General features: G+C 48.1%; 1 protein-coding gene across 5 annotated transcripts in view; it reads left to right on the top strand.

Annotated features, from left to right (window-relative positions):
* The window catches only part of MYO5B (myosin VB), a 334,939-nt gene that overhangs the window by 231,072 nt on the left and 79,470 nt on the right, over positions 1-24,397 (top strand). For all 5 annotated transcript variants that reach the window (XM_059881086.1, XM_002697821.6, XM_059881087.1 and 2 more), the window contains exons 11-14: positions 2,203-2,284; positions 3,121-3,261; positions 14,205-14,327; positions 15,266-15,349. In XM_059881086.1, coding sequence (XP_059737069.1) covers positions 2,203-2,284; positions 3,121-3,261; positions 14,205-14,327; positions 15,266-15,349 — 430 coding nt within the window. The remainder of the gene's footprint in view (positions 1-2,202; positions 2,285-3,120; positions 3,262-14,204; positions 14,328-15,265; positions 15,350-24,397) is intronic.

The raw sequence follows: 24,397 nt of genomic DNA, 5'->3' as shown, positions 1-24,397 counted from the left end.
CCTAAATAATTACTCCAATAATAAATCCTTATTCAACCTCCTGCATTCAGTCTTGTACACCTTCCCACAAATCACAGTATTTTTCTGAGATGGAAATTCAGTTTTCATTTCTTAATTTCAAATCCTGCCAGTTCTCCCCATTTCTCCTGGAAAAATCTAGAAGTGTAGCATACAAGGCGTCCGGTGGGGCTGTGCCTGGCTGTGTGATGCTGCGTCTCACCTGTGTACCCGCCTCCCCTTCCCCAGCAGTGATCCAGCCATATCATGAACGTTTCAGTTGAGCAATTGATGTCAGTGTTGATGATCTAAAGTATAAGGAGCTCAAATAAGTCCATTTTTAAAGTTAAAACCCAGGAAATACTTCACCAATCACAAACAGTTCACAAAATATGGACAACTAGAACATACACTCACACCCACAGAAAAATCTTGAGCTTTATCGATAGTCAAAGAAATTAGAATTTAAAAACATTTGTCATATAACAGTTAGCCAAAGATTTTTAAAAGTTAATTTATATTATTGACCAAAGATCTGTGATGCATTAATACTCCCAGTGAGGGGCAGGAGGGACAGAGCTGACTGGAGCACGAGGCAACTTGGGGGTGATGGACATGATAGAAATGCTCTGTATCTGCTTGTGACGGTGGACACATGTAGTGTAATACTGATCAGAACCTCATTGAAATACATCTTCCAAACCGGTGCATCTTATTGTACATAAACTACGTCAAACATGAATTTTTTTAAGTTTTTTAATTTTTAAAATTTTATGTATTTTTGGCTGCACTGGTCTTTGTTGCTGCTCACAGGCTTTCTCTTGTTGCAGTGAGTCGGGGCTGCTTTCCAGTTGAGGTGCGTGGGCTTCTCACTGTGGTGGGAAGAGCTCGCGGCAGCTCTTCTTGCAGAGCTTGGGCTCTGGAGTGTACAGGCTCAGTAATGTGGAGCCCCATGGCATGTGGAATCATCCTGATTCCACATGGGAAAGGGCTCAAACCCGTGTCCCCTGAATTGGCAGGCAGATTCTTAACCACTGGACCACCAGGGAAGTCCTCAAACCTGAATTTAAAGACAACCTTATTGACCAGGATCAGGAGAACGAGACCCTTGCGTACACTGGGAGGCTGGGGTGAGGGCAGGGTGATAGCATCAGTTGGCTCCATCTTTCTGCAAGGTAATCTGCTGCTACCATTTAAGAAAACAAATCCTGACATGGTAATTTTCCTTCTAGAACAGCATCCTAAGAATCATGAACTCAAAGATGTATATCTAATATTTGTCACAGCAGCAATAGCAGCTAAAAACTGGGGAAAGAAGCAGAATGTCCTTCAATAGGTGACTGGTTACATTACGATTCATCTGCATGGGGCACTGCCAGCCCAGGAAGAGCCTTCGTGTGAATCGGAAAAAGGCATCCCTCTGGGGCAAACGCTGCCTCCTAGACTTGAAGGGGACATCAGCTAAATTCTAGCCCCACTGGTTCCCTCGCCTGGGCTCCTGGGCAAGTCTCAGGCTGAAAGCAGCATCTCTGATCCATAGGACGGTCCACAAGGCAGACGTTAGAACTGATGTCTTTGAAGAACAGCGGCATGGGAAACTGTTAAATAACCAATGGGAAGTTAAATGATAAATATAGGGATGATTTTACATATAATTCTACTTTTCTTCAAAAATAGAATCACTGGAAGGACACATGCATGTGTGCATGCTAAGTCACTTCAGTCGTGTCCGTCTCTTTGATACCCAATGGACTATAGCCTGCCAGGCCCTTCTGTCCATGAAATTTCCCAGGCAAGAATACTGGAGTGGGTTACCATTTCTTTCTCCAGGGGATCTTCCCGACCCAGGGATCAAACCCACGTCTCTTATGTCTACCTGTATTGGCAGGTGTGTTCATGTGGTTCGCATGAGTGACAGAATCGTGGGTGACTTTTTCTTACACCTGCTTTTTCCAAATTTTCTTGCTGTCAGTACTTTTTTTAGTTGTGAAAAGACATACATTCTTACTCTCCTGTTTGATTCTCAAGACTCTATTGTGCTGATACCTGTGACAGCGGTCTCAAGAGCAGAGGGGACTTCTGTGCTGGAGTTAAGGCGAGAACCGCAGGGAGCAGAGGATGAGGGCCGCCTTGCTGAAGTCCCAGAGATCTCTTTGGTAAATGGGGACATCTCTTACTTTGTCCTTTGGTCTTTCCGTCCTGTAGGTTTGAGACGTTTGAGGTGAACAGCTTCGAGCAGTTCTGTATCAACTACGCCAATGAGAAGCTCCAGCAGCAGTTCAACTCAGTAGGTTTTTCTGGACCCAGAGATGTCGGGTGGTGGGGGGAGTCACAGACAGCCCAGCCCACTTCTCTTCCGTCCAGGGTCAGTGGGCTCCTGCTCAACCCTGACCTGCCCTTGGTTTCCTGGGGTGCCCCAGCTCTAGGCAGGCACTCCCCACTGGTCAGAAGGAGGTCAGAATTGGGACAGCTGAGTCAAGAGTGTCAGTGATCCTCTCCTTGGCTTTGACTTCCACTCTTTTTGAGCCCGAGCATCTGGGGTATTTGAACAATCACAAGCCACCTGTGAGGCTTCCTGCGATTGGTTGAGGTGTGACAGTGCAGGTGAGTAGTAGGACATCCTAGGGAAGGGCTCACATGGGAGTGAGATCACCTTTGTCGTTGTTCAGTCGCTTAGTTGCATTTGACTCTTTGCAACTCCATGGACTGCAGCACGCCAGGCTTCCCTGTCCTTCACTATCTCCCGGATTTGCTCAAACTCATGTCCACTGAGTTGGTGATGCCGTCCAGTCATCCCCTTCTCCTCCTGCCCTTAGTCTTGCCCAGCATCAGAGTCTTTGCAAATGAATCAGCTCTTTGCATCAGGTGGCCAAATACTGGAGCTTCAGCTTCAGTATCCGTCCTTCCAATGAATATTCAGGGTTAATTTCCTTTGAGTTTGACTGAGATCACCCAACTGAGCCTTTTTTTTCTGCAGTCATGACTGTGGCTGGTGCCCAAAGCCTTTCTGATGAGTATATCCCATCCTCCGGGACTCAGAACCCATGTGGTTGAAGCTCAGGGGAGTCAAAAGTTAAGGTGTGTCTGTAGTTCACTGACCCGACTTTTTGCTTTTTATGCTAGCACGTATTCAAGCTGGAGCAGGAGGAGTACATGAAGGAGCAGATCCCGTGGACCCTGATTGATTTCTATGATAACCAGCCTTGTATCGACCTCATAGAAGCTAAGCTGGGCATCTTGGACCTGTTGGATGAAGAATGTAAGGTAAAACTGATGATATCATTGAATCGGTTCAATTCTAGGCTTGGGATTGGGGGGCAGAGGACAGCTGTATGGTGCAAGGGAACATGTGAGATCTCAAGACTGGAGTTGCATCTGATTAGTCGGCCTTTAGTTTGCTGGGAGAAGCCTTGGTGTCTATTCTGCATACTAAAAGGTACCAGCAGGTAACGCACTGAGCGTGACTGGCAGGTATTGCTACGTTGGTGAACAATGTCTTTGGCAGCGGCTGGGTGTTAAGGATTGGCATGATGTGATGGTGGTATGAATTTGGTGCCCCACATCTCCTAGGTGCTGAGGAAGGACCCCAACTTCTAGACAGGCATCCCGGAGAGGGGGGGTCAAGAGCCCAGGATCGTCTTTACCATGCAAGGTGGCTTGTGAGTGGCAGGAGCCATGTGGCTTGGTGGCAAGTGAGAGCTGTGGATTTCCCCCATGCAGCTTGTCATGGACACTGCCTGCTATGACAGGAGGAGCCCTGAGTTGCCAGCGTGGAGAGAACCAGGCAGGCCTGAGCGTGTGGGGCAGGGGAACTCCCATGTTATCAGTCACCTGATTGCTTTGGCCTTTGGTTTTCTGCTCTATGAATTGATGGGCATTGGATCTGATGGTCTTCCAAACTTCTCCTGATTTGGTGTTTGGCGATTATGGTAAATGTATGCCAACTCCTTGAGGGGTGGAAACTCTAATTAAGAGGTGTAGAAGCCACTTGGGTCTCGGCGTTGAAAGGGAAGAGCCCAGTTGCTCTTACTGTCTGACCTCCCATGTCTGGGCTGTGGAGAGTGGCTTGTGGCATGATGGTTTGGGAGGAGCAGGTATTTCCTTTCCAGAAACTTTCACTGCCTTTGAAAGTGAGAAAGACTGAAAACAGAACAGTGGAAGACAAAGTGAAACTACACTGAGATCCACAGCATGCTTTTATCTGATGGTTTTCAGCACATTCTCAAAGCTGGGGACTTGGTCTGGTGTCAGACTCAGGAACAGGTAGTTCCTTGGGGTGACGGGGGCTGCGTTGGCTCGCGCCCGCCCCCATGAGGTTGTGATAGAGGTGATAGAATGGTTGTCCCTTTGCCCCTGCTCGGGCAGCCCAGGCCCTCCAGTCGCCCCCACCCGGCGTGCACCCCTCCCTTACTGTCTCGGTTCCGCGTCCACTGCCAGCGGCTCCCCTCTGGCACTCGGTGTGAGCGTGCTCCCCTCCCCTCCGCCTCTGGTGATCCTTTCCGCAGCCTCCTCCAGCTCCACACCCCCAACCACGCCCTCCGTCCAGTTCTGGGCCTCTGAACCAGCAAGCCCCCCGGGCCCAGCTCCAGGAGGGCTCTGGCTCTTCCCTCCCTTACCCAGCGGTGACGTCCAAGGACAGACAAGGCTCTGAGCTGGCGGCTCAACCTGGCTTTGCGATGAAGCGCTAACTGTGCTGCAGACCGCAGCCCCCGGGGGCCCGTCCTCGCCTTTCTCCTCACACGGGCCTCTCACAGGAACCCCCCCACTGCCTCAGGGGGATGGAGTCTGTGAATTCAGCAGCTGCCCTATTGATTTTCCTTGATCTACCTTGCCTTTGGCAGGCAAGCCAAGGTCACTTGTGGGTTCGTTTTGGCTTCTGGTTTGAGGTTCTCAGAGGTGCCGCTGCCCAAGGGAGCGTGTCCCCAGAATGTCAGGCTGCAGCGGTGAGAACACTGGTCACTGCACGGCGAGAGACCTCAAGCTGCTGTCCAGAGGCGGGGGGGACCCAAGCCCCTGGGTGAGGGAGCGGGGTACGCCCATTGCAGCACGGGGCTGGGGAGCTGGTGGTTCTGGGGGTGGTGGAGGAGGGCTTAGTGGTGCGGCTGAAAAGTAGGCAGTGGTTTCAGGGAGGACCAGGGTGCAGCCATGCAGCAGTTTTGAAAGTGCCCCTCACAGAGCCCTGGACTTGGCGGCCTTGAGTATTCCGGATGCAGCGGATCCCCACACCTTCCTGTCTCTTCCTACCGAGTGCACACTGCCTGTACTACTTTCCAGAAGCCGAGGGGAAATAAAACCAAGCTGCGTCTGTATGTCTGTATGGATGGTCTCTGCCTTATGCTCTATGGTGCCTTTTGTTTGGGTCAAATTTTTAAGATTAGGGGATTTAAGTTTCAGACTGTATCCAACTCAAACTCCTGCCAAACCCCCAGAAGGTATTGGTTTGGCCAAAAAGTTCATTTGAGTTTTTCTATAACATCTTATGGAAAAACCGTAACGAAATGTTTGGCCAACTCAATACTATGCACCTACTGTATATCTGGTCTTGAGGGGAAAGCCCTCAGGAGAAGGGACAGGGGTCTCCCTGCCAGCCAGCAAAGGGTGAAGAGGGACAGGATGGTACTTGGGAAGAGCCTGGCCTGGGCGAGGGGCCCATGGAGGGCTGTGGGCAGGGCCCAGGGACAGCACAGTGACCTCAAGGGCAGGGCACACCAGGTCAGGAAGAGTGCTGAGCTGCACCTGGCCAGGGGGTTCTGTTACATGCTTGCTTCCCTGTCCCTGAGGTGCCTTAGAAGGGAGATCTGAGGTAAGCTGGGGTTTCCCGCTAGTCCCCAGGGGACGGAGTTGTGCGCATGTCGAGATAGACCGGGGGTGGTGCTGTGAGTGTGACACACGCAGCCTCACTGGCCGCCAAGTCATGGTTGTAGCAGGGGAGGCAAGATGAACACCAAATTGTAGGACTGACGCAAGAGCCCAGGGTGTGGAAACCACTTTCTGTGAGATTTAGCTGCGGTGGGAATTCAGACTCATTCAGTGTAGTCGGATATGGCATCTAGTAACAGATGGATTTTTAAAATTTTATTTCTTTTTTGGCTGTGCTGGGTCTTCATTGCCGTGCATGGGCCTTCTCTTCTGGCACTGCTCTCTAGTTGGGGTGAGCGGGCTTCTCACTGCGGTGGCTTCCTTGCTGTGGAGTGTGGGCCCCAGGTGTGTGGGCTTCAGAAGTTGTGGTGCACGAGCTTAGGTGCTCTGTGGCATGGGGGATCTTCCCAACCAGGGAGTGAAGCCCTGCCCCCTGCATTGGCAGGTGGATTCTTAACCACTGGACCACCAGAAGAATCCTAATAGATGGATTTTTTTTTAAATTTTATTTTATTTTTAAACTTTACATAATTGTATTAGTTTTGCCAAATATCAAAATGAATCCGCCACATGTATACATGTGTTCCCCATCCTGAACCCTCCTCCCTCCTCCTTCCCCATACCATCCCTCTGGGTCATCCCAGTGCCCTAGCCCCAAGCATCCAGTATCGTGCATCGAACCTGGACTGGCATCTCGTTTCATACATGATATTTTACATGTTTCAATGCCATTCTCCCAAATCTTCCCACCCTCTCCCTCTCCCATAGAGTCCATAAGACTGTTCTATACATCAGTGTCTCTTTTGCTGTCTCGTACACAGGGTTATTGTTACCATCTTTCTAAATTCCATATATATGCGTTATTATACTGTATTGGTGTTTTTCCTTCTGGCTTACTTCACTCTGTATAATAGGCTCCAGTTTCATCTACCTCATTAGAACTGATTCAAATGTTTTCTTTTTAATGGCTGAGTAATACTCCATTGTGTATATGTACCACAGCTTTCTTATCCATTCATCTGCTGATGGACATCTAGGTTGCTTCCATGTCCTGGCTATTATAAACAGTGCTGCGATGAACATTGGGATACACGTGTCTCTTTCCCTTCTGGTTTCCTCAGTGTGTATGCCCAGCAGTGGGATTGCTGGATCATAAGGCAGTTCTAATAGATGGATTTTTAACCAATAGTTATTGCTTTTGTCAGAAGCCGTGAAACTGTATACTTATAAAGGGTGCGTTTTGCTGTATGGAAATTGTACTGTAATAAGTCTGACTTATAAATCCTCCTCTTGGAGGAACGACCTAGCAAGGACTGATAGGAATTGAGACATCAGTGCGTGTTTTCTCTTAAGTGGCATACTTGCGTTTGAACAGGAATTTTGTGAAAATGAGACCTTGACCCCTAGAAGCAGTTCCAGTGGGTGAAGGCACAGTGTCTCAGGCTGGAGAGACAGAGGCAGGCCTGAGTCAGGGAGGCAGACTCTGCCCTGCTGACTGGGATCCTCTCGTTCCATGGAGCCCAGCCTGAGGGGCCGGCGAGGATGAACCTTCCTGGTCATGATGTTGTTGAGGCAGTAGAAGGACAGCAGGCTGCACTCGGGAGTCAATACCTGCTGTCTCCTGACCAGGTCCAGCCTGCTCTTGTGAGAGCTGACTGAATACCTGCTGTCTCCTGACCGGGTCCAGCCTGCTCTCGTGAGAGCTGACTGAATACCTGCTGTCCCCTGACCTGGTCCAGCCTGCTCTCATGAGAGCTGACTTTGGATGAAGACCAAGGCCTTGTGGTTTCTCCAGATGCAGCCCCAGGGTGGCTGGCTGTGAGCAGCTTGGAAGCCTGTGGTGGACGGAGGGCAAGCGGCTCCTACAGTCATCTGCCTGACAAACCCCAGGTTCCCTTCAGTGAACCTCTGAGGGGTCAGGCGAACAACAAGATCATCTCCCGAGCTGACGGGGAAATGGAAACACTGAGATGAGAGGGCAGGGGTAGGGGGGAGTGCCCCCAGAGCGGCTGTGTGAGCAGGGGTCACATGAGGGGAGAGGCGCCCTGGGCACAGGGAATGTCGTGTTTGCAGAGCCTGAGATGGTCTGGTTTGTCCCGGGCCTGTGGTGGTGGCCGGCGAGGGTGGGAAGTAGGAACCATCGAGAACGGGAGACTTGGCCTGGCCTGCCCAGCGAAGGTGTCTGGGGGATGGAAGGGAGTGAAGAGGGGGAGAGACACGATTGGATGTGACTGACTTTTCAGCAGGGCTCCCTGAGAACCGTGAAAGGTAAGCTGGAGAGAGACCGTGGAGTCAGCAGAGCAATGGCCACACTGCAGTTGTACGGCCAGGAGATGCCGAGAGCTTTTGGCTGAGGAGGGAGGCAGCGGGTGAGGGCCTCCACGGCCCCGCACGTGACAGCCAGTTGTTGGTTGGAGCAGTTTCTAGGGACTTGTCTGGGCAGACGTCTGACTTGGGTAACACGAGGAGCGAATAGGAGTGAGGCAGTGGAGGGGGCGAGTCTGAACTCCTGAGGAGGAGCTGAGAGAGAGGGAGGGCTGGAGAGGATTCAGGAGAGGGCAGATGGGCCACTCCTGGTACCCAGGAGGCAGGGGTGTGTGCTCGGGAGGCCGACCAGGAGGAGAAGCGCTCCCTACCCTGAGGAGGGTCCGAGGCATTGTGGTCTGATGAGTCTCTGAATGTAGAGCGGGAATGTGAGGTTTCCTGCTTGGCAGCCTGCTTCCCTGTGACGGAGGAGACGGGGCATCTGCTGAGAGGCAGCAGGGTTAGAAGTTCGAGGAGAACAGAGGAGGTGGGGACAGGCTGCCCTCCAGGGAGAGACGGGGAATACCAAGTGCAGAGATGTGAGGTCCAAGACCATCAGAGACTGAGATGTATTTAGGTGTTGTCAAGGCACGGTCGAAGTCCCCTTCGATCTGGGCACAGCGTCTTAATCTACAGAAGTGCTGTTCACTCTAGAATTCAATTTTCTTTTTTGGCACTAAGTTATACTCAATTACCAGCAGAAGTTGATGAAGGGAAGGGAAGTTGGTGTGTGATCTCAGCCAGCCACCCAGGTCTGGGAAAGGACAGAATGGGTGGCTGGGTTGGTCTCAGTTCAGTTCACTTCAGTTGCTCAGTCGTGTCTGACTCTTTGTAACCCCATGGTCTGCAGCAAACCAGGCCTCCCTATCCATCACCAACTCCCAGAGTTTACTAAACTCAGGTCCATCAAGTTGGTGATGCCATCCAACCTTCTTATCCTCTGTCGTCCCCTTCTTCTCTTGCCTTCAGTCTTTCCCAGCATCAGGGTCTTTTCTAGTGAGTCAGTTCTTTGCATTAAGTGGCCAAAGTATTGGAGTTTCAGCTTTAGCATCAGTCCTTCCAATGAATATTCAGGACTGACTTCCTTTAGGATTGACTGGTTTGATCTTCTTGCTGTCCAAGGACTCTCAAGAGTCTTCTCCAACACCACAGTTCAAAAGCATTAATTCTTCAGCGCTCAGCTTTCTGTATAGCCCAACTCCTCACATCCATAGATGACTACTGGAAAAACCATAGCTTTGACTAGACAGACCTTTGTTGGCAAAGTAATGTCTCTGCTTTTTAATATGCTGTCTAGCTTGGTCATAGCTTTTCTTCTATGAATTAAATTAAGAGCAAGCATCACTTAATTTTATGGCTGCAGTCACCATCTTCTGGAGAAGGCAATGGCACCGTTAAGAGTCAGACACGACTGAGCGACTTCACTTTGACTTTTCACTTTCATGCATTGGAGAAGGAAATGGCAACCCACTCCAGTGTTCTTGCCTGGAGAATCCCAGGGATGGCGGAGCCTGGTGGACTGCCATCTATGGGGTCGCACAGAGTCGGACACAACTGAAGCGACTTAGCAGCAACAGCAGCAGCAGTCACCGTCTTCAGTGATTTTGGAGCCCAAGAAAGTAAAATGTCTAACCGTTTCCATTGTTTCCCCATCTATTTGTCATGAAGTGATAGGACCAGATGCCATGATCTTAGTTTTCTGAATGTTGAGTTTTAAGCCAACTTTTTCACTCTCCTCTTTCACTTTCATCAAGAGGCTCTTTGGTTCTTCTTTACTTTCTGCCATAAGGGTGGTGTCATCTGTGTTTCTGAGGTTATTGATATTTCTCCCGGCAATCTTGATTCCAGCCTGTGCTTCATCCAGCCCAGCATTTCTCATGATATATTCTGCATAGAAGTTAAATAAGCAGGGTGACAATATACAGCCTTGACTTACTCCTTTCCTGATTTGGAACCAGTCTGTTGTTCCATGTCTGGTTCTAACTGTTGCTTCTTGACCGGCATACAGATTTCTCAAGAGGCAGGTCAGGTGGTCCTGGTATTCCCATCTCTTTAAGAATTTTCCACAGTTTATTGTGATCCACACAGTCAAAGGCTTTGGCGTAGTCCATAAAGCAGAAACAGATGTTTTTCTGGAACTCTCTTGCTTTTTCAATGATCTAGTGGATGTTGGCGGTTTGATCTCTGGTCCCTCTGCCATTTCTAAATCCAACTTGAACATCTGGAAATTCACAGTTCATGTACTGTTGAAGCCTGGCTTGGAGAATTTTGAGGATTACTTTGCTAACGTGTGAGATGGGTGCAATTGTGTGGTAGTTTGAGCATTCTTTGGCATTGCCTTTCTTTGGGATTGGAATGAAAATTGACCTTTTCCAGTCCTGTGGCTGCTGATGAGTTTTCCAAATTGTCTGGTATATTGAGTGCAGCACTTTCACAGCATCATCTTTTAGGATTTTAAATGGCTCAACTGGAATTCCATCACCTCCACTAGCTTTGTTCATAGTGGTGCTTGCTAAGGCCCACTTGACTTCATGTTCCAGGATGTCTGGCTCTAGGTGGGTGATGACACCATCATGATTATCTGGGTCATGAAGATCTTTTTTGTATAGTTCTTATGTGTATTCTTGCCACCTCTTCTTAATATCTTCTGCTTCTGGGTTGGTCTGGAATTTTTTGCTGAGCATGCGAAAGGGGTGTTTTGTGAAGGTGGGAAAGTGAAGGAGGAGACGGCTGTCAGGTGGGGAGGAAGGAGCCACTTCTGCCTGGAGCTGTTAGGACAGCAGAGTCCTGGAGGCCCAGCTGTCACAGGAGGATTCAGGGCTGGTGTGGGCAGGGCCACTGAGAGGTCACCAGGGGTGGGAGTCATCAGGGAGCCCGCAGAGGTCTGGGATGTTGCAAGATGGTGGCCAGGAAGGCTGTCTTGCTGGCACAGGCCCAGGAAGATGGGGACAAGAAACAGCCATGGAATAACTGACTTTGGGCTCCTTATCAACCAGATCTTGTCAGCTGCTGGGCTGGGGCAGGCTTTAGCTCCAGGCAATGTCTCAGGCCAGTGATGGCAGCCAGACATAGTTTCCTACAAGGGTTCCAGGAGTACCTTGGTGAAAAGCTGTCCTGGGCCGCAGGTTTTATACCCCAGGCTGTTGGGGATGAGGGACTTAGTAAGTCCAAGGATTATTTCATTCCCCACCCCCCAGTTTTTTCTGTTTTGTTTCAGTAGCAAAGAGTAAAATGAGGTTTAATATATTTTAACAGCTTTATTAAGATAGAATTAATGAACCATCCAACTCTGTATTTAAAATACACAAGTCAGTGGGGTTTTTGGTTGTTTTTTTTTTTTTTTGGTGTATTCACAGCTGTGCAACCATGAATTTCAGAACATTTTCATCATCCCCTAAAGATATACATTAGCAGTAATTCTCCATTCCTCCACAGCCCTAGGCAACCACACATCTACTTATCTCTACAACACTTGCCAATTTGAGACGTTTCATCTAGATGTGGCCTTCACCTTTGGTGTGACCAGTGGCCAGCAGAGCAGGTCAGAGGGATTCACCTCCTGAGGGACAGTGCCCACCTAGATGAAGGCAGAGCTGGAGTCCAGGCTCCTGGCTTGGTGCCTTGGGAGAGCAAGAAAGCTTGCATGAAGCTGCTGGCAGATACTTTTTTTTTTTTTTTTTTTTTAAGGATTTGATTTGCTGCATATTCCAGCACTACTGATAACCGCAATCTAGATTTTATCAAAGTACAAGATTTGCTTGCTGTCTCCAATGCCTGTTTTAAATCTACTTATTGAAAAGATTTTTGGAAATGACTGCTTCCCACCTAACCGTGCCTTTGTGGCTGGCTCCTTTAAAACTCTGTCATCAGGCAGGGAAGCCCAAACAGTGAGGAACACATCAACCAACCAGCCTGTCCTGGCTTGAACCCCAGCTCTGCTGCTTGCCAGCTGTGTGACCTTGGGCAAGTTAGCTAACTGCTCTGTTTCTTCACCTGTAAAATGTGTATAGTAGCTTCCCTGGTGGCTCAGATGGTGAAAAATCTGCCTGCAATGCAGGAGACCCAGGTTCAGTCCGTGGGTCGGGAAGATCCCCTGGAGAAGGAAATGGCTACGCATGCCTGTACCCTTGGCTGGAGAAGCCCATGGACTGAGGAGCCTGGTGGGCTACACTCCATGGGCTTTGCAGAGAGTTGGACATGACTGAGAAACTAATACCTAGTTCACAGGATTGAATGAGTTAATATACCAAAAATGTATAGAAAACTGCCTGGCAATAAGCTCTCTGGACACTTGCTTTTAGCATTATCTGAGATTCTTCATTCCTGTGAATTTCTGCTTGCCTTCATTTTTAGTCAAGGATGAGAGTGAGAACAGAGACCAACCCTCGTCAGGAAATATGTTTACATATGACCTTGGTTTCGGGCCTCGCTTAACTCATTGATTCACGTGAGTCTGATTTAGGGAATATGTAGATTATGAAATCTGCTGAGAAGTCCAGTTTCATGGACAAAACGAGCTGGATACTGGCAAATGCAGGTGCTGACCCGGGTGGGACTTCTCATCGTGGTCCCGCCCTTCCTGCCCTGTCTGCCCCGGGGCTGCCAGGTCTGGGTTATTTTGCTTCTCTTCTCCAGCTTCGCCTCCTGGGAGCTCAGCCAGGTTGGCCTCCTGCTTCCCCCCCACCTGGTGTTTCTGAACACAAGCTGCTTGGAGACAAATATGAAACAATATATTTTAAAATGCTGAATTAAATATATTTTATTTTGTCTGCCCAACACAATTAATAGCCTCCTTGAGGAAAAAGTTTTCTTAAAAATCCTATGGCACTTAACACTGGATATTCAGTACCAATTACACCAAGTTGAATATTGAGAAAAATCTGTTTGGTTACAAAGTATTTGAGAAATTTGTTTTCAAGTGGGTAAGCAATTTTTCATATGCACAGGTTTTATTAATTTACTAAACAAAGCCCTTTTTAAATGGCTAGTGGAAGGGTCACCTTCAGCCCTGCCTGATCCACATGTACAGTCTAAGCTAATGAACGGGCAAGGCAGTTGGTGGCCCGTAGCTGAGGAAGGGGCGTGTGCAGTGATGCTCAAGAATGAAGGAGGGGTACCCTCACATTCGACAAGGTGCCATCATCTTTGATCATTTGAGAGGTGGGCAGAGTGGCTCTGTGCTTTGTTTTTAGCAAAGCACGATGCGTTTTCACTTTCGAAGCTATCTCTAAAGATATGGAAAGAGGCTGCTCTTCAAATCCTTAATGGAGTGAAATCTCTAAATGTAAATTTGAGGGAGGTAGAGATTAGTACTGCATAGTTCAGTCACTAGGTACTTAGCACCCAGTTTGTGGCTGGAACCCAGTTTTAAGGTTTTTGAGGGGCAGGAAAAAGACATATTTCTCAAGTGCAACAAACCTACAGTTTATAGAGACAAGACAAGACGCAAAAGCCAACTGACGAGCACTGTTGGACAGTGCGTGTGTAAGAACTCAACTGGAAGAATTCCAGAGTGGGATCGAGGGTGATCAAGAAAGGCTTGAGAAAAGGACTTGAGCTGAGCCTGGACACTGGTGTTCAGATGAGACAGGGCGAGCTATCCTGCTGCAGGAGTTGGCCTGAGGGAACAGGAGCTCGGACTAGAGATGGGGTGATGTGTTCATGACCCTGAAGTCACTGGCCCCACCAGAACGAAAAAGCATCTTCAGATTTGTCCCGTGAGTTGTGATTCTGCTCTTGTAACCTTCGCCTCCACCCTCGTCCACTCCCAGCTCTTCCAGCATCTGCCAACCGGCAGGTTCCCTGAGGCTCAGTGCACGCCTGTAGACACCACAGGAGCCAGCACGCAGGGCATGTTGAGAGCGTGCAGTGTGGGATCCCAGGTGTCCATGGTTGAGTCTGCTTTCCACATCCGGTTAGGGTCCGGGTCTGAGTGCTGAATCCAGCCTCATTGAGGTCAACTTCCTGGCAGACTCCATCACCCTGCCTCCACTGTTGACTTCCTTTTTCCTCTTTGCAAAACCCCTGATTTTGTGAATCCACAGGTCCCCAAAGGAACCGACCAGAACTGGACTCAGAAGCTCTATGACAGGCACTCTGGCAGCCAACACTTCCAGAAACCCCGCATGTCCAACAAGGCCTTCATTGTCATCCACTTTGCAGATAAGGTGGGTCTTCTCATGGTGGGCTCAGCACTCCGAGAGCCCCACCTTCAGGGGACTTCGGGTTCTTGGGCTAAGAGGGAGCTGACCTTTGAAGTCAGATAAGTGGCCAGGAGTCTCTTGGGTGGGGCCTTGTCTAGCCTCCTGGAGCCTGAGAGAGGGAAGAGCGGTTCCTTCTCCACGTGGCTCATTTCCCAGCAGCTGGTGTAGACTTAGAATTTCTCCATGTGGATTGTGTTCCATATGTACTAGCCCAGTGCTTCTCAAATTTCCATGTGCATGTACATCACCAGGTCTTGCTCAAAGGCAAGTTCTAATTCAGTAGATCTGTCGTGAGGCTGACAAGCTGCATTTAGAGCACCCAAAGGAAGCCTTCTGTCCAAGGCAATCTTATGGGAACTCCTTTTTGAATCAATGTGTTATTTGCTCCTTCATGTTTGAAACAATGTGTTATTTGCTCTGTCCTGTCTGACTCTTTGGAACCCCATGGACTATACCCCACCAGGCTCCTCTGTCCATGGAATTCTCCAGGCAAGAATACTGGAGTGGGTAGCCATTCCCTTACTCCAGGGGATCTTCCCAACCCAGGGATCGAACCCAGCTCTCTTGCCTGCATTGCAAGCAGATTCTTTACTGTCTGAGCTGCCAGGGAAGCCCAGAACAATGTTGTTATTGTTCAGTGGCTCAGTTGTGTCTCACTCTTTGCAACCCCATGGACTGCAGAAGAATGTGGTTTTCCACAAAATGAATATTCAACTTCCTGTCTATACATCTCGGTACATGTTGGGTTTGCATTTTAGATGAGAGCATCCGTGGGTTTCCCATGTACACACAGCTCTTTCAGAAGACGCTGTGGACGAGATGAAACCAGTGGAGATACTGCTGAGGGCCCCGGGTCACGCAGGAGCACTAACTACCCTTTCTGTTTCTGGCCGTGGCCCCAGGTGGAGTACCTTTCAGATGGTTTTCTGGAGAAAAACAGAGATACCGTGTACGAAGAACAGATCAACATCCTGAAGGCCAGCAAGGTAAAGAGCTCCGGAAGTGGAGAAACAGAAGCGGAGCAGCCAGGCCAGAGCCGGGCAGGGTGTGGTCAGTGCCAGCCCCAGTCTGGATCATGCTCGGGGGTCGGGGGTGAGGGGCCTGCCAGTCATTTCGTCTGAGAATTTGAGGATGGCCTGATGAAAGGAAGGAAGCAGGGGATGGCAGAGGCGACTGGGAAAGGTACCAGCTAGTGGAAGGATGTGGGAAGGGGTCCAGTCTGAAGGGATCATGGTGAGTCTAACTGTGGACACGTTGCAGGCGTCCGTCGTGTCGTTCGTCTTCCGTCTCCTTGGAGCAGATGTAAAAGCACTTAAACTCCTTCAGATCCTAGTTTCAGCCCCTTTGATTTCTGCTCAGCAGTCTGTGGAACCTCCCTACGGCCAGAAACATAAATGGAGCAGTAGGATTCAGGGGACCCTTACATCTACAGTTCGGGAATGTTGCTTTCTAGGATCTCCAAAATTTCAGTTGTTTCCTTCTCATGAGCATAACAAAAAGGCAGCAAATATTGTGTCCATTCTACAGGTAGAAGGACCAAAGTACCGACTGACCTAAACACATTTATTAAGCACCTACCTGGCGAGGCACGGCCCTGACATACCTGTAGGCATTTACATTCTGTTACGGGCTGGGGGTGGGCAGGTGAACAAGCCTATAGTAACTGAAGGGAGAGGCAGCCTGGGCTGGGGCAGCACGAGCCCTGCTTGTCCTGAGAGCCCCCTTGCTGATGCTTGGAGGCAGGCGCCGATGCTGGCCACAGCCCTTCAGAGGAAGCCCAGGAGAGGACCCTCCAGGAGTTCAGAGGCTGTCTTCCCCGACCGCGTGACTCCACACTCACTGCGGAGGCCTGATAACACTGCAGGTAGCAGATTAATTTCTCTTTGTGATAACCTGTAGTTGAATGCCATAGGGCTGAGGTGATGGAATGCAGAAAATACACCCTGGGGATGGACCCAGGCATCTAGAGGCAGGTAAATCACGTGGCCCTGAGGCCAGGGTTTTAGGGAGGATTTGGGTCGTTACCAGCAATGTGGGCAGCCCAGGGCAAACCCCGGCTCGTGTCATCTCCCCATATCTAGAGAATTAGTCATCACTGAGACAAACTTGCTTTGGATAAATGTGCACGTCAATGCGAAATTAACCCCTCGCCTTGCCAAGTGTCCAGCCCTCTAGTCCATGGTGGTTAACGTGACTTTTTCCATTCTTTGCAAGAAAGGCGAGGGATGGGAGGGGAACCACAGTGAGAGAGTAGAAGTGGACGATTTGAGCCCCGAGGAGCACGTTTCCTCGTCCTGTGTGTCTTAGAGGCCTGTGACCTCCTGTTCCTGTGACAGTGGCCCTAGAGGGCTAAGAAACTTTGTTGTGACAGGCTTCTCCTGTCGGGGAGGAGCATCAGTGAGGGACCGCGGGGGAGTGTCAAGAACTTTCCGTTAAGTGCAGAGTCTGGTTCTGCCATTGATTTTTGTCTTAGTCTGAGTGTCTCTCGGGGATCCCAGTATCTAGAAGGGATCTAGAAGGGAATCTCTCACACTATTGTCTCCAACAGATTATCTGTTATTAGCCACTGAGGTTTTTTTCCCCTTATTTTTATTTAACAAACTTTATTAAACATTTGTGTGATATATAGTGGTAACAAGTACATGTAGTTAACCTCACAGAACTTACAGTCAAGTGAAAAGATGCACAGTTTGATCGTAAGTTTTGGTGATGCTGTGAAGGTCAGGAAGAAGGTTCTGTGGAAAAGAATAATAGGAATGTACTGGGAGTTGCCATAGTCACCACCAAATTGAACCATTTGCTAGGAAGACTCTCAGCCATAGTGCTCATGGCTATGATTTATTACAGCAAATGGATATAAGGCACATCAGCAAGGGAGACGGTGCCTGGGGTGATGGCCATGGAAACCAGGTGTGAGCTTCGGGAGTCCTCCGCCAGGGGAGGACGGAGAGTCCTGCTGAATGTGCTTCTTTCCACCGCAGTGCCTTGTGATGCCTGCTGCCACTGCTGGGTCACTTCCGTCGTGTCCCACGCGTCCTCTGTGCAGCCCCATGGACTGTAGCCTGCCAGGCTCCGCTGTCCGTGGGACTCTCCAGCAAGAATACTGGAGTGTTTGGCCATTCCCTTCTCCAGGGGATCTTCCCGACCCAGGGATCAAACCCGTGTCTCTCATGTCTCCTGCACTGGCAAGCGGGTTCTTCACCACTAGCGCCCCCTGGGAAGCTCGTGATGATCCCTGGCAACTGTTTACCAGAGCAGCTCACCTGAGCCTGGGCATTCAGGGTTCCCTACTGGTAGTCAGTGGTGTTGGCACCCTTTGCCTAGCAGGTACCAGTTCCAGACTCGCAGCAGGAAAGCAGGTTGGCTCAGCAAAAACGTTGTTGGTGTAAACAGTTTAGGCTCAGTGAACCATTCTTAGGAACTGCAAAAGACTCCAAATCCACGTTTCCAGACACCAGCCAAGCATGTGTCTTGTGAGCAGGCCTCTCTAGGATGACAGTCTCAGGCCTGGTGTTTATTCTTTTCTAAACAGGTGTATCATTTTAGATAGGGTGTACTAGATTTTTATTAGAATTGAAATATAGGCTCATAAAAATTCAAATAGTTTAGAAATATATAAAATAGAAGTATTCTCTCCCACTCCTGACCTACCTTTTCATGCATTCCCACTCTGATAATACAAGCATCCTGGTACATCTTTTTAAAATTGAAATGAATGGCATTATATACAGTCCTCTCTCATTTTTCACTTACCATTATCTCTTGACCACTTTTCATATGAGTACATATCCACTTCTTTTCCTTTTTTAAACAATTGTTGGTATTTTGCTAACTCAAATAACACTGCAAGGAATGCCCTTTACATATATCTTTGCTTGCTTGTATAGTTGTGTCTGCCTGTAAATTATTAGAAATGGAATTGACAGTTCAAAGAGTATGCACTTCAAATGTCTAGCAGCATTGCTAAATTGGAGTGTAAAATAGTTCTGTGATCTACTCTTAAAAGGTTTGTTGTTCTTGTTTAGTCACTAAGCTGTCAGACTTTCTGCAACCCCATGGACTGTAACCTATCAGGCTCCTCTGTCCATGGGATTTCCCAGGCAAGAATACTGGAGTGGGTTGCCATTTGCTTCCTCCAGAGGATCTTCTCCACCCCAGGGAGCAAGCTCACGTCTCCTGCATTGCAGGCAGATTCTTTACTGCTGAGCTACCAGGGAAGCCCACTCTTAAAAGGTACCAACTCCCTTCTCTTCACTGTCCACCTACCACAACTCTAGCCTTCCCCTTCACCAGCTAACATTTCTAAAGAAACCAAAGACCTTGTTGCCAGGCCCTCCTGCTCCCATCCCAGCAAACCCTCAGAGATGCTGTGATGATGACCAACAGCCCTTAACGATTGAACTGAGAGGGGCTCCCAGGCTCCCCAGACCCCAGTAGGTGGAGAGCTGAGTATGCTCCACCCTGGACTCCTTCCAGCCCATTTCAGACATCCCAGGAGATGGAAAACAGAGATCAACAGTATGTCACTATAAACCTACAGATGGGATCTCCGCAGACTACAGCTGCCAATCAGAGCGATTAGAAATGTGCTTTAAATCATTCGGACAGGTGAACACCACTGGCAGCGTCTGTTGTAGCATTTTTAAAGCTCATAGTTCACTGAGCCTCTATCATTTTCTTTAAATTTTTTTTCACAGCGGTCCCACAGAGTTTAGGTTTCTAGGATACACTTAAAGCAGAGAGAAAAATAAAAGACCTGGAAAGATACAAGCCTATGGTATCCAGTTAATGCCCACCTTTTTACTGGTTTTCTTCTCACTAAGCATAACTCTTACATCTGGTAGGCAAATTCATGGTTTTACTTAAAGTATTTTTATTTGGAGAGAGACCTATTAGCTTTTTCCTTTTGTGTGGCATCCCTGGTAAGAAATGAACAAATCAGTGTGAAAAACTAGTCAGGATGGGATGGAAGATAACCACGAACCCTGCCAGCCAAAAGGCTGTTGAAGAGCTCCCACCAAGAGCAGTGAAATAAAACGGTGTTAATGAGAATGTAATTAGTAAAGCCAGTTACGCTGCCTAAGAGGCTATAATACAGCTAATTGCTTCCTCAGCTATCAGAAAGCTATAAATAGAGATTTAAGTAGAGAGATGCCTCTTTTAAAACATGACTTCAGGTTAACAGACTGATTTGTTTTAGATTCTAAAGATGGAGGGTTTTCCTTCTTAGTGTTTATTGTAAAAAGTGATAAAATTTATAAATCAGGGTGGGGGGAATCTTGAAGGGACGATTTTTTCTTCTGGAGATTTCCTATTCCAGGGCCCCACAGAGTTCAGGTCAGAGAGCTGGGCAGTGGGTCCAGGGTACATGCCGGCAGGTGCTGGAAAGCAAGGGCCATTCTGGGCCATGTTCCCAGGCAGACCCTGCTGGTACCGTTTCCACAGCATCCACGTGGACGGGATCTCAAGACCAGTGTGGTCCTGAGGCCAGGCAGACCATATGAGCCCAGACTGCCTACCCTGGGCTGCGACTGTCTCTGAGGTCCAAGAGTCAGGATGCTCTGACAAGGTCCAAACACCATCTCCCCCCGCCCCCCCACGTCTCCTTGCTCCCTCAGCTTCAGCGCATCAAGGGTGACGACTCATGCATTCCATTGCTTTCTACACGGCTAGCTTCCTTCCAGGGTACACACACGTTTCATTTTGAGCAAGCACATTTGCTTTACATTTTTTAAAAGTTGTTATATAATAGCTTTTGAGTCATCATACTATGTAACATTAGCTTTGAAGTGTTTTTGGAGGCCTTCCTGTTTAAAATCAGTTTCTGCTGGTAGTTATAAAGCCTCCCCCAATACTTAGAATAAATAGATAACTGTGTAAGATAGAACTTTAGTCAGGAAAACATGATCGTTCTGGGCAATACAGGAAGGTCTTGCTTCTTGAAAAAAAAAGTGCTGAGACTTTTCCTCCAAATACCCTTTAAAACCCCTTTAAACAGAGTCAGTTCAGTTCAGTTGCTCAGTCGTGTCCGACTCTTTGTGACCCCATGGACTGCAGCAGCCAGGCCTCCTGTCCATCGTTAACTCCCAGAGTTTACTCAAACCCATGTCCATTGAGTCGGTGATGCCATCCAACCATCTCATCCTCTGTTGTCCCCTTCTCCTCCTGCCTTCAATCTTTCCCAGCATCAGAGTCTTTTCAGATGAGTCAGTTATTCACATCAGGTGGTCAAAGTATTGGAGTTTCAGCTTCAGCATCAGTCCTTCCAATGAATATTAAACAGGGTATTTCTTACCTAAAAGTTCAAAAATTGTTTCCACCTGGAGGGTAGCATTTACCATATATAAGAATTGATGGAAAAGAAAATGTGTTTGTTATTATGTTTACAGCCAGAGCTTCTAAAGATAAGACTCGAAGCTAGAGATTCCAATCAAATGGTTATTGTAGTGTGTCTTATTTTAGTATCACATGTCTGCTTTCAAGAAAAGATAGTGTTCATATAAACGGAAGTGAATAGCTGTGATTTCCAAGGTAACGGCTATGTATATACCTGTAATTGACATTTTTCTTAAACCCTCAAGTGGTCTTTAGAAAGTGTTTTCATATTTCTTTTAATCCCTTTTCAAACAGATCTGCCTCAGGCTTTTAAAATCTATATATAGACTTGAGTAGCAGAGAACACCAAAGTCAGTGCCTGCCGACACTGAAATAAGTGACATGCAGTATCAGGGAAGTGCTTGGTTTGTTTGAAGGTTTTATCTCAGTATTTTCAAGATTGAAGGGAGCAGGTTTTTAGAAAGGCCCAGGTGGATCCTGTTTCTGAGGACTGCCCTAAGGTGAATTATAGTGCTTCCATTCCTGGGCGGTCAGCTGGTAAATAGACTTTCTGGTTGTTTGAAAAGCAGAACTGGAGTTAGTTAATTAAAAACAACAACAAGACACAACTCTCTCTCACTCAGAAATGTGTTCCTTTTACATGAATCCATTTTCAAACAAGAGCTTGGTAACTACTTTTCGTTGAGACTTGGGTTTGTCTACAGTTGGGACACTCCGGGCACAAGGAGGTCCCTGTCTGGCCCAGTCCCTTGTCCTGGGGAGTGGGTTGGGGGTGGGGTGGTGCGGGATTTGCCTGGTCTTTTACTGTTGCCTGCAGCCTGAGGTTAATCGAGGTACCTCTTGGGCATTCCATCTTGTGGTTAAACTAGATGTCTCTGTGTGTTCACTGAGTTTGTAACGTCAGTTCTGAATAGAACATAGAGCCCACCCCTCCCCTCTAGTGTTAAGGTCCCAACACACTCATCTTCTCTGTCCCAGAGACCCGACCACTTCCAAATGCAGTCTCGATAGCCGGGACCTAACAACAAAAACATCGCTTTTATTTTATTTATTTATTTTTTCATCGCTTTTAAAATACAGTACAAATGCTCCAGGCTTGGTTGTGTTTGTTCCTCAATTACAGCGCAGTGCCTGAGTAGATTAAAATCTGCCTTGAACAGAAGTTTTCATTTTTTGTTCTTAACTTATAAATCCTTTAATATATCAAATAAATAAAAGGCATCGCTTTTCTGATGGCAGCAGGAGAAAGGGGCTTAAATTTTAAAATACTCTTATTATTGCATTCAATTTCAGAGTTCCTTCTGTGATTCTGATACGAGCTCCAGACCTCAGAAGTTACAGATTTTTCACAAAAAAAGCTACTATTAATGATTTCTATAAATTAGACTTTTCCAACGGTATAGTCATACTGTTGGTAACTTCTACCAAGACCCAAACATCTTGGAAGTCCACTTCTGAAAGTATGTGAGTTAGAATAATTTAATCAGTTTGGTATTGTTCGGACTTGGCAGATGGAATCACTGATGTCTTAAGAATGTGAACCTGGCTTCAGACTCCCATCAGTCATTTCCTTGTGGACACTTCTAGGCGCCTTTCTGACTGGGCACATGACCCTTTCTCATGTGTGCCTTGGCTCTCTGGCACCGGTTTACAGAGGCCCCATGCCTGGGCTGACCTCTCCCACCTCCATCAGCCCCTCTATTCCTGCCACTGCCCCTGTTCTCAGTTAATATGCATGATGGTGGCTCTTTGCCGTAGACAGTGAGGACCAACAAGTCTGTAAACAAGGAGTTACTGGTATGTAGGGGTTTTGGATGTAGAGAAAACTCTAAAACTGGCTGTGGGGTAGAGCGTGTTTGCAGAAGGATATGCCCGGAGGTGGGCACTAAGATTTGTAGATGACTACAGTGACCCAGGAGAGCACTCAGGTGGGCCTGAACTGGGACAGGGGCATTCTGGTTGATCGAGAAAGGATGCTGAGGCTTAACCGTGGACAGACAAGGTGATTGGGATGAGAGGTGGGGTGGTGGCAGGATCTCTAATCTAAACTTGGGAAGACAGCTGGTGGTAGTGCTTTGGGCTGTGTTGAACTCGGAGCTTCCAGCGGAACACCAAGAGTGAGGAGGAGGGTATTGAGCAGAGGGTTGGAACTGTGGATCGCCGTCGTGGAAGATCGAGATGGAGAGAGGGGCTTGAAGGGGATAGTTGAAGCCACGGGCACAAAGGACACTGTCCAGGGAATGAGTGCTAGAAGAGTTAAATGGCGACCATGTGGTTTTGGGGAATCTGCAACTCAGAGGAGAGAAGTACAGGAAGGTGGAGCGGTGAAAGGTGCTGGAAGAGAACACAGTGGGGAAAGCGGGCAGCGGGCAGGAGGAAAGTGACGCGTGATGGAACAACATGCGTGGTGGCTTATGTTATAGCAAAGTGATAACGTATTATCTGAGCGGGAGGGGCACTGAGATCAGATTTCAGAGCCCCCAGAAGGCAGACTCGGACATTCAGAATTAGCAGGAGGAGATGGGAGACACCATTTTAATGGGAGTTATGGGAAGAAAGGTGCATGGATATGAGGAAGAAGAGCCTGGAGACTGAGCACAAGTGTTTGAGCCTCGTTGGGATGGGAGTGGCTCAGGGTTAGAGGGCGGGGCCCGGCTGCTCCTTCTGTCCCCTCCCCACCCGCAGGCACAGGGTAGTGGCCTTCCAACCCTTGATCCTGTCCCGAGCATCTACTTCCCCAAGGGATGCTGGCATGACCAGTGCCTTGAGAGCTGGGACTGTGTCCCACCTGCCCCGTGCCTGGCCTGACCTTCACCCCAGTGTACACAGCGCGTTAACAGAGAGGTTATCTTACCTAGTCTCATAGCAACTCCATATAGCGAGTCTGTCCTTATCCCCATTTTACTGATGAAGAAATTAAGGCTTAAGTTAAATAACTTTACAAGATGCAGTAATAATAAGTGTGGAAAATTTTAAACAGCTTTATTAGACCATAGCTTCCTTCTACCACTCCAGAAGGGAAAGAAGTTTTGCCCATCTTTGTAGGTGAAGGTTATGTAAGATTGCCTGGGGAAATTACTTTTTTCCCTTCCTTTCTTTAAAATATAATTCTTATACCCCAAGTTGACCCCAACTTATACCCCAAGTTGAAGTGTATAATTCAGCAGTTTGAGTATAGTCACCACAGCCATTACCATGGTAAATTCAAGAATATTTTCGTTACTCCAAGGAGAAACTCTGTTCCCATTAGCAGTCATTCCACTTTCCCCATTTCCTCAGCCCCCTGGCCAACTCGAAACTACCTTCTGTCCCTGGACGTTTCTAGTAAGTGGAATCACACACTGTGTGGTCTGCTGTGTCTGACTGTTTCACTTGGTGTGTTTCCAAGGTCCAGGCAGGTCTTAGCATGAACGAGGATTTCATTCCTTTACACTGTTGAGCAATATTCCGTTGTGTGTATGCATCACCTTCTGTTTATCCATTCAGCAGTTGATGGCGTTTGGATTGTTCCTGCTTTGAGCAATATTCCGTTGTGTGTATGCATCACCTTCTGTTTATCCATTCAGCAGTTGATGGCGTTTGGATTGTTCCTGCTTTGTAGCTTCTAGGAATGATGCTGCCACAGACACTGGTGTGCAAGCGTTTGTGTGGACATGTGTCTCCAGTTCCCTCTGGCGTGTCTCGGAAGGCCACTTGGA

The sequence above is a fragment of the Bos taurus genome, chromosome 24 (assembly GCF_002263795.3).
Source record: "Bos taurus isolate L1 Dominette 01449 registration number 42190680 breed Hereford chromosome 24, ARS-UCD2.0, whole genome shotgun sequence".
Lineage (NCBI taxonomy): Eukaryota > Metazoa > Chordata > Mammalia > Artiodactyla > Bovidae > Bos > Bos taurus.
Note: the sequence above shows the minus strand (reverse complement) of the source record. Positions and strands in the feature narration are given on the sequence as shown.